Here is an 11,866-nt window from a genome sequence, read left to right as displayed (position 1 = left end):
ACCACTACACCACACTGGCTCTTCATGCTGTACTACACCACACTGTGCTTGGACTGGCAGGTTAGGACTCCAGCTCTTCTGTGACATGGCAACATCAGCCATCAGTACCAGTTTTTGCACATTTTACTTCCCTTTAGAAGTTGGGGTTAGCGAGGAATGGCGCAAAAGGTCCCTCTAAGCCATTAAAATCCTGGATGCTTCCTAGAAATTTCATGTGGTTCTATCCCCTTTGGTCACTGGAATGGGTACGCCAGGGGTTTATCCAGTCCCTTGCATCAAAGCTATGGTGCAGTGGAAGAGCCTCTGCTCAGCATGCACAAGGTCCCAGGTTCAATCCCTGGCATCTCCAGTTTAAAGGACCAGGCAGGAGGTGATGGGAAAGGCCTCTGCCTGAGACCCTGGAGAGCTGCTGCCAGTCAGAGTAGGCAATACTGACCTTGATGGACCAAGGACCTAATTTGGTATAAGTCAGGTTCATGTATCAAGCTGTTGCAGTGATTTCTGGTTGGGGGACGGTTGACTGAGGGCAAAGGGGAGGCCTGAGCATCCCTGAGACCTGCATAATTGGGCTCAGAACCCCCTCATGGTCAGTTTGGCCTGGGAAAAGCCAGTGTGGTGTAGTGGTTAAGAGCAGTGATTTGGAGTGGTGGACTCTGATCTGGAGAACTGGGTTTGATTTCCCACTCCTCCACATGAAGCCAGCTGGGTGTCCTTGGGCTAGTCACAGCTCTCTCAGCCCCACCTACCTCACAGGGTGTCTGTTGTGGGGAGGGGAAGGTGATTGTAAGCCAGGTTGAGTCTTCCTTAAGTGGTAGAGAAAGTCGGCTTATAAAAACCAACTCTTCTTCTTATGTTTTGTGCGCTGGCGCTCTCGTGAGCATTCTGGCCTTTCCATCCCCTGGAATGGGTGGTTAAAACAAAATCGGACTGTGAAGAGCTCCAGAAGGATCTCTACATACTGGAAGAATGGGCATTAAAATGGCAAATGCGATTCAATGTGAGCAAGTGTAAATTGATGCATATTGGGGCAAAAAATCCCAACCTTACATATACACTGCTGGGATCTGTGCTGGCAGCGACAGATCAAGAAAGGGATCTTGGGGTGGTAGTGGATAGTTCAATGAAGATGTCAACCCAGTGTGCGGCTGCTGTAAAAAATGCAAATTCCATGCTGGCCATAATTAGACGAGGAATAGAGAATAAAACTGCTGATATCATACTGCCCTTGTACAAATCTATGGTGAGACCACACTTGGAATACTGTGTACAGTTCTGGTCACCACACCTAAAAAAGGATATTACAGAGCTTGAGAAGGTGCAGAAAAGAGCAACCAAAATGATTAGGGGACTAGAGCAACTGTCCTATGGGGAGTGGTTAGGACTCTTAGGGCTGTTTAGCTTGGAAAGAAGGCGGCTAAGGGGTGACAAGAGAGGTCTATAAAATTGTGCATGGTTTGGAGAGAGTGGACAGGGAGAAGATTTTCTCCCTCTCCCATAATGCTAGAACGCGAGGTCATCTGTTGAAGTTGGAGGGTGAGAGATTCAGAACAGATAAAAGGAAGTATTTTTTTCACACAATGCATAGTTACAGTAAATTGTGGAACTCCCTGCCCCAGGATGTGGTGATGGCTGCCAACTTGGAAGGCTTTAAGAGGGGAGTAGACATATTCATGGAGGAAAGGGGTATTCATGGCTATTAGTTAAAATGGATACTAGTCATGCTGCATACCTATTCTCTCTAGTATCAGAGGAGCATGCCTATTATATTGGGTGCTGTGGTATACAGGCAGGATGGTGCTGCTGCAGTCATCTTGTTTGTGGGCTTCCTAGAGGCACCTGGTTGGCCACTGTGTGAACAGACTGCTGGACTTGATGGGCCTTGGTCTGATCTAGTAGGGCCTTTCTTATGTTCTTAACACTTGCAAAGTGCTCAGTGAGCCAGGACTTGGCACTGAACGGTGATCTCAATGTGTGTCAGAGAACAGTGGCGGAGCTCAGAGAGGTGGCTGGCGTTGCTTCCAGGAGGCTGTGCGGGTTCGACCCTCAGCAATGATGCCAACGCCAGCCCATCCCCCCTCCTCAGTTCCACCTGCAAACCAACGCCGTTATTCGTGCATCCTCCCTCGAGTTGGTCCCTCCACAGGGCTTATATCTATTAGCTTTGCTTGGTTGGGAAGCACGCCAGGAGATTCTCTTTACCTGGCTGATGTGCAAAAACCCTCTTCAAGGTTATCTATTCAACCTTTAAATTGCCGTCTGAGCCAAGCAGATCACCGAGGCTGGCGGCTTCCATTACGAGTCAGTTATCCCCAAACAGTGGAATCCATTAATCTCTTGCTTTCCATAAAATAGAGGTCTTGCCCTAGATAAGCAAATTTAAAATTTTATGTTTCAACAGATGCTCTTGTGCAAGAAGAGACCCAGGTGGTGGTGGAGGCAAGGGGGTGGAACTGAAGGGGGGGACTGAAGGAAAGCACTTTCATTTGGCGTTTTAGTGCCAGATGGGAAACCTGAGGATTCTTCTTCTAAAAAGTTGGTTTTATCTGATGTGGGGCAACTTCCTGTGCAACAAACAGTGGCTGGGCTGCCTCCGGGTGCCTTCCTGCCTCCTAGAATCATAGAGTTGGAAGGGACCACCATGGTCATCTAGTCCAACCCCCTGCACAATGGAGGAAGTTCACAACTACCTCCCCCCCCACACCCCTAGTGACCCCTACTCCATGCCCAGAAGATGGCCAAGGTGCCCTCCCTCTCATGATCTGCCTAAGGACATAGAATCAGCATTGCTGACAGATGGCCATCTAGCCTCTGCTTAAAAACCTCCAGGGAAGGAGAGCTCACCACCTCCCGAGGAAGCCTGTTCCTGTGGACATCTCGGGCCAGTGGAAGAAGAGAATCTGAGTGTCTAGGGCAGAGGTCCCCAACCTTTCCGAGCCTGTGGAATTCTGAGAGGGGGTATAGTGAATGCCACCTCAAAATGTGCCTCAGGAGGCGGCACCAAACCCAACATGGCTGCCTTAGGAGACAGAGTCAAATGGACTTCCTCATACCTCTTTGGAAGAAGAGTCCTTAGCCAGTGTGAGTTTTCATTTCCCCCTCCAGGATTCCCTTCTTCTGAGTGTTTACCAATCCCCCTGTTCATGGAGGAGAGGGCTATTCATGGCTATTAGTAAAAATGGATGTTAGTCATGATGCACGCCTTTCCAGGATCACAGGAGCATGCCTATTATATTGGGTGCTGTGGAACACAGGCAGGATAATGCTGCAGTCTTGTTTGTGGGCTTCATAGAGGCCCCTGGTTGGCCACTGTCAACAGTCAGTTGGACTTGATGTACCTTCGTCTGATCCAGCAGGGCCTTTCTTATGTTCTTATAGCCCTCCAGTGGAAAAGCCTTTCATTGGAACGAGGGCAGCCAGTAACAAACCCTGCCTTACAATGGCCCCACACACTTTCTAGAAAGCTTGGTGGGTGCCACGTTGGGGAACCCTGACCTGGGATGTGGAGGTCAGCTGTGCCTCAGCCCAGCAAAATCCTGTGCGCATGCCCCTGGCATGTCTGCAGAAGCAGTTTGCAGCTCAGACTCTGCCTCGCCTCCCTTCCCCAGTTCTCAAACCAAAATCCAAGGAGCATGTTTCTGGATTCTTTGCATTAACTTTTATTCACACTCTTTGCAATGCACTTAAGTCAAGGTGGCAGGTATGTGGGGGGGGGGGCGTTCAGATGGGAATCATTCACTGTTCAGTTTTCGGTGTAGCTGAGGGGGTAGAATGAAAATCCGTCCTTTCCCCCACCCCACCCCTCTTTGCTGGTGCTGTCGACGCAGAGCACTGCGTGAGCAAGTCTTGATGCGCAGCCGTCAGCTCCGTGCAATGGATCCAGCCTTGTAGCGCACCCAGGTTAAAAGCCTGTGGGCGGCCTGCCCTGGGACAAGTCGTCCTTTGCCCAGGGGCTGCCTGGGGATCTTGAAAAGTGGAGGCCGTCTCGATGGCCGCACACTGAGGCAGCCCCGCTGGCGGGTGGCCCAAATTTGGCTCCCTTGGCACAAAAGAAGAAGCCTGCAAGCCTCAGCTCGCCCTCAACCACGTCTCTCCCGTGACGCTTTGGCTGCGTATGTTAAGCTTTCTGCTGCGTCGGAGCAGACTTGAAAAGCTGCTTCAGCTGTTTCTTCCTGTCATTGTTGTAGCCTGGAACGAAAGCAGGAATGAGGCATAGAATCATACAATCATAGAGTTGGAAGGGACCACCAGAGTCATCTAATCCAACACCCTGCACAATGTAGGAAATTCACAACTACCTCTCCCCCCACACCCCCAGTGACCCCTACTCCATGCCCAGAATATGGCCTACTCAATGCCCAGAATCCAAGATGCCCTCCTCTCATGAACTGCCTAAGGTCACAGAATCAGCATTGCTGACAGATGGCCATCTAACCTCTGCTTAAAACCGCCAGGGAAGGAGAGCTTACCACCTCCCGAGGAAGCCTGTTCCACCAAGGAACCGCTCTAACTGGTAGAAAATGCTTCCTAATGTCTAGTCGGAAACTCTTTTCATTTAATTTCATCCTGTTGGTTTTGGTTGAAATTAAATCCTGGTTGAAATTAAATCCTAAATCTGGTTAAAATTAAGTCCTAAACAACCACTTCATAATGGAGTCCCAGGAGTAATCTGCCAAGAGTTCGAGGCTAGCCCACTGCTCCCTGCTGGGGTGGGGGAGTCTGCATACCAGGCTTGGAGTCACGGAACAGGGGAGCAATAGAGGCAGGCTCCAGCCTGATCCCAGGCTCTGCCCTCACAGCCCACGCCAGCCATGGGCCAGCCGGCCACCTGTGTCCAGCTAAATACCTAGGTGCGTGTTTGCCACAAAGCCGTTCATCGGTGTGTCCAGATTCCCGTCTGCTTTGCTGATGGGACCGTCGTTCCATATGAGGTCGAAGCCCCCGACACGTTTTTCCTTCCCTGTCAACCTGTAGGAACAAAGGCTGAGCATCAAGTATTCATGCTGGCTCACAGAGGCTCATGCAAGATGCGGAGGGAGTTTAGGCTCAAAATGTGGGAGGCGCCATGGCTCAGTGGTAGAACGTCTGCTTGGCATGCAGAAGGTCCTAGGTTCAATCCCCGGCATCTCCAGTCAAAGGTTCTGGCAGTAGGAGATGGGACAGACCTCTGCCTGAGACCCTGGAGAGCCACTGCCGGTCTGAGTAGACAAGACTGGCCTTGATGGACCAATGGTCTGATTCAGTAAAAGGCAGGTTCATGTGTCCCAGGTTCATTCCTAAACATCTCCAGTTAAAATAGGACGAGGCGAGTAGGTGATGTGAAAGACCTCTTCCTGAGACCATGGAAAGCTGCTGCCAGTCTAAGTAGGCAATACTGACTTTCATGGACTGATGGTCTGATTCAATAGAAGACAGCTTGATGTGTTCATGTTACCGGCTGCAACTGCACAGCCTTTGAATGAACAACAGGTTCTGATAACATTAACAGAGGCCCACATGGTAGGAATCTGACAGGAAAAAAGTTGATTCCTTTGAAATGTGGTGTTGGAGGAGAGTTTTACGGATACCGTGGGCCGCCAAGAAGACAAACCAGTGGGTTTTAGACCAAATCAAGCCTGGACTCTCCCCAGAAGCTAAAATTACTAAACTGAGGCTATCAAACTTTGGTCACATTACGAGAATGCAAGACTCACTGGAAAAGACAATAACGCTAGGAAACGTTGAAGGCAGCAGGAAGAGAGGAAGACCCAAGATGAGATGGATTGACTCAATCAAGGAAGCCATGGCCCTCAGTTTGCAAGACCTGAGCAAGGCTGATAAGGATGGGACACTTTGGAGATCACTGATTCATAGAGTTGCCATGAGTCAGAAGTAGGGTTGCCAGCTCCGGGTTGGGAAACACCTGGAAATTTTGGGGGCGGCGCCTGAGGAGGGCGGGGTTTGGGGAGGGGAGGGACTTCAATGCCATAGTGTCCAATGGCCAAAGTGGCCATTTTCTTCAGGGGAACTGATCTCTGTTACCTGGAGATCAGTTGTAACAGCGGGAGATCTCCAACCACCTCCTGGAAGTTGGCAACCCTAGTTGGAAGTGAGTTGACAGCACTTAACATGCATGGCGCATCCCAGGCACACTTCGGAGCACAAGCAGGGTGACTGTGCTCCGCTTACCTTCCTTCCATGTCCACTATGTTCAGCGTGTCCTCAAGAAGGCTGCTTTTGAGTTCATAGTCCTCCTGGCTGCTGGCAGTGAGGGACGGAGAAGCGTTGACTTCTAGGAGCCAGCTGAGGGAGACAGCGGAATAGAAAAGAGCAGAGACAGGAAGGAGCTGCACCACTAGGCTGCTGAACGGGCTGGCAGCTAAAAAGGGGGACCCGGGCAGGAGGATGGGGAATGTCTCAAGTGGGCATCTGCAATGGTGGCTCATTATGCAGAGGTTAGGATGGCATGAGTGTATAACCTGGGCACAACTCAGAGGGCCAAAGGGTTGCCCAAGGGTGATCACTGTGGGCACAGTTGTGAGCTGGCAGTGCGCCAGAGCTGCTGCTCTCCTAGAGATGTAAAATTTCCAGAAATTTTGAAGCGGTGAGGGAAAAAAAATTCTTGTGTGTGTGTGGGGGAAATGGAAATTTGGGAGGAAATTGAAATGTATACAGTACTTACTGTCCTATCAACCCTAAAGCAATTTTACTGCTTCAACAATGTAAAATGCATTGCTCATCACTTACTCAGCATATAACATTGCATATGTGAAATATTTATGGAATTTAAAAGTTACGTCTTAGTTTCCCATAAGCAAATCTGCCAATATACCCAATACTTGAGAAAGAACTGCATGCTGATGCACCCCACGCTACCTTAGCAGACGTACTTTAATTTTGCTACCTGAAAAGTAGAACAAAATAGCAGTTATAGAAAACACAAGCTTTGTGGTAAATGACATAAAATACATTCCTTGGACAGAAAAAGGGTCACACAAAGGGCCGATAATAATATCTGCACAGCAAGGTGTAGTTCCAGAGGGCAGCCATGTTGGTTTGCAGTAGAACGGCTCAATTCAACTCCGGTAGTTCCCTTCACCAGATACAAGTTGGAATTGTAAATCCCCAAGCCCTTAAGTCCCAGCTGGAAGGTGTTGCAGAGAAGGGAGTCAGGATGCAGAGGTACGGTGCAAAATGTAATGAGTTTGATTTGAGCAGGGGAGAGATGCTCGGGGGCAGAAAATGAGCATCTGTAACACCCCCTCCCACTTTCTGACTGGGACAGAAGAGCCCCCCCGCCAGAGGGATCTCCATTCCTACTTGTATCCGACGAAGGGTGCTTTGACTCTCAAAAGCTCATACCATGGAGATCTTGTTGGCCTCCAGGTTGCTCCTGGACTCTAATCTCACTCTTCTACTGCGGACCAACACAGCTGACCCACTTGAAAATTGATCTGAGAAGCTTTGCTATCCAGCCAGCCAGCCTGGAGTTGAATTGCCCGTCGTCTCACCCTTGAGCTAAGCCCTGCCCATCGCAGTATTTGTTGCGTCAAGGGAGTCTTGATAACTGTTCCACGTGCAGGGAGGAGCTGTGGCTCGGACCGTCTTGCTGGAACCTGAGCTCTCTGGAGTAAAGCTGCTGGAACTTGCAGGAGGGGCGTTTTCTGCTGCTGCTGCTCCCAGGTGAGCTTGGGGCTGTCTCTGGAGGCCTTCTGGAGGAAGCTGAAACCATTTTTGCTCCTGGAAGCCTTGAAGTGATTGACTGGAATGGCAGCAGGGACTGTCCTGGAAATCTTTCAAGCCTGCTCTAGGAGTTCCTGGTTCCCATGTTGCTGGCTGTATATTTCTTCACCTTTGTACTGTGCTGAGTGCCTTTTAAAGGTAGTTTTAGGTGGTTATCCATGTTGGTTCGCGGCAGAAGAGCTAGATTTGAGTCCAGGAGCACCTTAGAGGTCAGCAAGATTTTGGGGATATGACCTTTCTAAAGTTGATGAAGGGAGTTTTGACTTTCAAAAGCGTATATCCCAAAAAGCTTGTTGGTCTGTAAGGTGCTACTGGACTGGAATCAAGCTGTTTTTAAGGAGGGTCGCTAACCTCCAGCCACTCTCCTGGCTTTCAGCAAATTATGCAAAACTGAATTACTGAAAAAGGATTTTGTGTCCAAGCAATAGGGTACCACTGTGCAAAATGATTCACAAAGTTACTTGGACAAATTACTAGGGACTCTGGTCTAGACTACTGTATATTTTGCTGTCTAAGTGGGATCTTACTGTGTCATCTTGCATATTTAACGTATCGTGTTAACACCTATGCTTTGCTTCTGTTTTTTTAGATTTCTGGTTAGTTCTGCAAACCACGTCCTATTTCTTTGTTTATAGAATGTCCCAACCGGTTGATTGTATTGACTCATTCTGCGTAATCCGCCTTGAGTCCCAGTTGGAAAGGTGGACTATAAATAACATAAATAAAATAAAATATTGCAGCTGCTTCGGCTGCAACTGTGCCCGACAGGTCTGCACACTTGGGCATGCTGAGTGGGGGTTGGTAAATGTGCCGAGCTGCCCCAATAATATCGGGGCTGCCTGTGGGGCTCCCACCCCCACCCAGCTAGCTTCCCCCTTACGGCTTGAGGTCCTGGTCGATCAGGATGTCGTAGCCGTACAGCTCGAAGCAGTGCTTGTCGCTGATGATCACTTTCTGGACGCTCTGCAGGCTCTTGATGAAGATGTTGTCCATGGCGGCAAAGAGGATCTCCACCTGCTCCGCCCCATGCTTGGCCGTCATGTAGAGGCGGAACTGCTGGATCATCCACTTGCAGCCCTGCTGGCACAGAGAGCCCAGGTGGGGGAAGGGGTTCTACCACTGGGCCTCAGTGCCTCCCAAAAAGCAAAAGACATGAACACACGAAGCTGCCTTCTACTGAATCAAACCATGGGTCCATCAACATCAGTATTGTCTGCTCAGACCGGCAGCGGCTCTCCGGGGTCTCAGGCGGAGGGTCTTTCACTTCACCTGCTGCCTAGTCCTTTAACGGGATGCCAGGGATTGAACCTGGGACCTTCTGCATGCCAAGGATGTACTCCACCACTGAGCCATGTCCGCGTACCCTCCTCTTTCACCATATCAATAAGGTAAACATATCCAGGGGTTGGGGATGTGGCTCAGTGGTAGAGACTCTGCTTTGGTATGCAGAAGGTCCCAGGTTCAATCCCTGGCATCTACCGTTAAAAGGACCAGGTAGTAGGGTGTGTGAAAGACCTGCTCCTGAGACCCTGGAGAGCCACTTCCAGTCTTAGTAGACAATACTGACCTTGATGGACCAGTGGTCTGATTCAGTAGAAGGCAGCTTCATGTGTGTGTGTTCAGTCTGAGATATACAACAGGTAAAAGGGATAAAATTATCAGACCAGAATCTCCTAGTGCAAGGAGAGGGGCTATGGCTCAGTGGATGTGTCACTGGCAACCAAGATCAAGTTAATTCATACCATCATATTCCCTATTACTCTGTATGGGTGTGAAAGCTGGACATTGAAGAAAGCTGATAGGAAGAAAGTAGAGTCCTTTGAAATGTGGTGTTGGAGGAGAGTGTGACGGGTACCGTGGACTGCCAAAAAATCCAAAAACAAATCAGTGGGTTCTAAATCAAATCAAGCCTGAACTGATCCTAGAAGCTGAAATGACTAAACTGAGGCTGTCTACTTACTGGAAAAGACACTCAAGCTAGGAAAAGCTGAAGGCAGCAGGAAAAGAGGAAGACCCAACAAGAGATGGATTGACTCTATAAAGCACTGGTTCCCAACGGGGGGTCCACGGGCCCCCAGGGGTCCGCAAGAACTAAATTAAGGTCCACGAAACAAAGTTATAAACCCATAATATATTAATATTTTCAATTAAAAGTTCTCTATTATAAAAATATATATTCAAATATTATTGTAAGTTTAATGTTTAACTAACAGTTATGATTACAGTTTATTTTCAAATTCTCTGAATTTTTATTTTGAACCTTTGGGTCCCTGCACCGAACAAAAAAGTCCTAGTGGTCCCTGGTCAAAAAAAGGTTGGGAACCACTACTATAAAGGAAGCCACGGCCCTCAATTTGCAAGACCTGAGCAAGGCTGTTAAGGATAGGATGTTTTGGAGGACATGGATTCATAGGGTCGCCATGAGTCGGAAGCGACTTGACGGCACTTGGCACGCACATGGCTCAGTGGAAGAGCATCTGCTTGGTCTGCAGAAGGCAGGTGAGACCCTGGAGAGCTGCTGCCAGTCCGAGTAGATGATACTGCCTTTGATAGACCCACAGTCTGATTCAGCATAAGGCAGCCTCATGCTTTTGCTTCGGCCCCAAGACTTTGACTCGGGATCTTCCCTAGCCAAGCCAAGCCCACTCCAAGATAAGAAGGGTTCGGGGCCTGCCGGCTTGCCAAGCCCTCCGGGCTCACCTTCTCAGGATCGTAGTCGGGAGCTGTCTTCTGAACAGCTACATTTGTCAGGTGAACATCTGCAAGGAGGTAAGGACTGTACATCTGGAAGACAAACTTTGCTCCAAAACAGCCCTACTCCCCGACCCAGTTCAGTTTCCCATTAGTTTATTTCCCCAACCCCCCTGTTCAGCAGACCTCTAGCTGATGGATCAAAACTAAAGAAGAAAATCAGTAGCACTTCCCTATATTTTACCTGAAAATATAAATCCCAGAGAGGCATATCCCGTGCCATAAACTATAGGACAGCACAGATAGGAGAGCCAATGCGGTGTAGCGATTAAGAGTGGCGAACTCTGATCTGGAGAACCGGGTTGGACTCCCCGCTCTTCCACATGAAGCCTGCAGGGTGACCTTGGGCCAGTCACAGTTCTCTCAGCCCATGCGGCAGCAGGGCAATGGCAACCCACCTCTCAATGCCTCTGGCCTTGAAAACCTGAGGAGGGCGGGGTTTCGGGAGGGGAGGGACTTCAATACTATAGAGTCAGATGGCCAAGGTGGCCATTTCCTCCAGGGGAACTGATCTCTATCGGCTGGAGATCAGTTGTAATAGCAGGAGATCTCCAGCTGGTACCTGGAGGTTGACAACCCTACTGCCACAGCTTATCTTCATTTACACAGTGAAGATCCTTGTGCTGGGGCAGAAGCTGCTTAAAAAAACCCCGCCCGGCCAATCAAAACTCCAATGGCTTAGCAGTCTTGCTGGGAAAGAGCCCCACTTGGTCCCGCCCGCTTTCTGAAAACACTTGGCGGGCACCAGGAAAGACGTCGGTGGGTGCCATATTGCCCACAGGCGCCATGCTGGGGAGCCCTGTTGTAGAGAGGGAGGCCAGGTCAGGATACACTGGTCATCGATGGTATTCAGAGTGAATCGTGTGTTGGAGAAGCGAGCAAAGCCATCTCGGTACAGCCAGGCTTTGAGGGGCAGGTACTAGGAGAAAAAGAAACTCAGGGTGAGGCGGAAGATCCTCCGGGCTCTTCGCTGCACCCACGTTGGGCGGGGGGGGGGGGGCTCATTCACTTACCGACATCACGAGGACATACACCCGCAAGTCGAACTTCCGGCCTGCGAGCCAAAAGAGAAACAAACAGCCTCAGAGAACCCTGCAGCCGCTCCCCTGTAGATTGTAAGCTCCTGGGGCAGGCACCTGCCTTTTTCCCTTATGTAAACCTCCATGCTCATTAAGTTGCAATCATGATGAATAACTGAAAATTGAATCCACAACTGAGCCAGCGTGGTGTGGTGGTTAAGAGCGGTGGACTCTGGTCTGGAGAACCAGTTTTGATCCCCCACTCCTCCACATGAGCGGCGGAGGCTAATCTGGTGAACTGGATTCGTTTCCCCACTCCTACACATGAAGCCAGCTGGGTGACCTTGGGCCAGTCACAACTCTCTCAGCCCCACCTA

At 49.7% G+C, this 11,866-nt stretch overlaps 1 protein-coding gene across 1 annotated transcript in view; it reads right to left on the bottom strand.

Moving 5' to 3' along the window:
- Nucleotides 1–4,114: 4,114 nt before the first annotated feature.
- Nucleotides 4,115–11,866, bottom strand: part of TTLL9 (tubulin tyrosine ligase like 9) — a 51,272-nt gene continuing 43,520 nt past the window's right edge. The window contains exons 8-14 of the mRNA XM_056843957.1: nucleotides 11,484–11,524; nucleotides 11,302–11,389; nucleotides 10,420–10,478; nucleotides 8,600–8,796; nucleotides 6,166–6,279; nucleotides 4,844–4,965; nucleotides 4,115–4,185 (exon numbers count right to left, since the gene is read on the bottom strand). Coding sequence (XP_056699935.1) covers nucleotides 4,115–4,185; nucleotides 4,844–4,965; nucleotides 6,166–6,279; nucleotides 8,600–8,796; nucleotides 10,420–10,478; nucleotides 11,302–11,389; nucleotides 11,484–11,524 — 692 coding nt within the window. The remainder of the gene's footprint in view (nucleotides 4,186–4,843; nucleotides 4,966–6,165; nucleotides 6,280–8,599; nucleotides 8,797–10,419; nucleotides 10,479–11,301; nucleotides 11,390–11,483; nucleotides 11,525–11,866) is intronic.

The sequence above is a fragment of the Euleptes europaea genome, chromosome 2 (assembly GCF_029931775.1).
Source record: "Euleptes europaea isolate rEulEur1 chromosome 2, rEulEur1.hap1, whole genome shotgun sequence".
Taxonomy (NCBI): Eukaryota; Metazoa; Chordata; class Lepidosauria; order Squamata; family Sphaerodactylidae; genus Euleptes; species Euleptes europaea.
The sequence above is the reverse complement of the archived record's forward strand: the minus strand, read 5'-3'. Positions and strand labels throughout refer to the sequence as shown.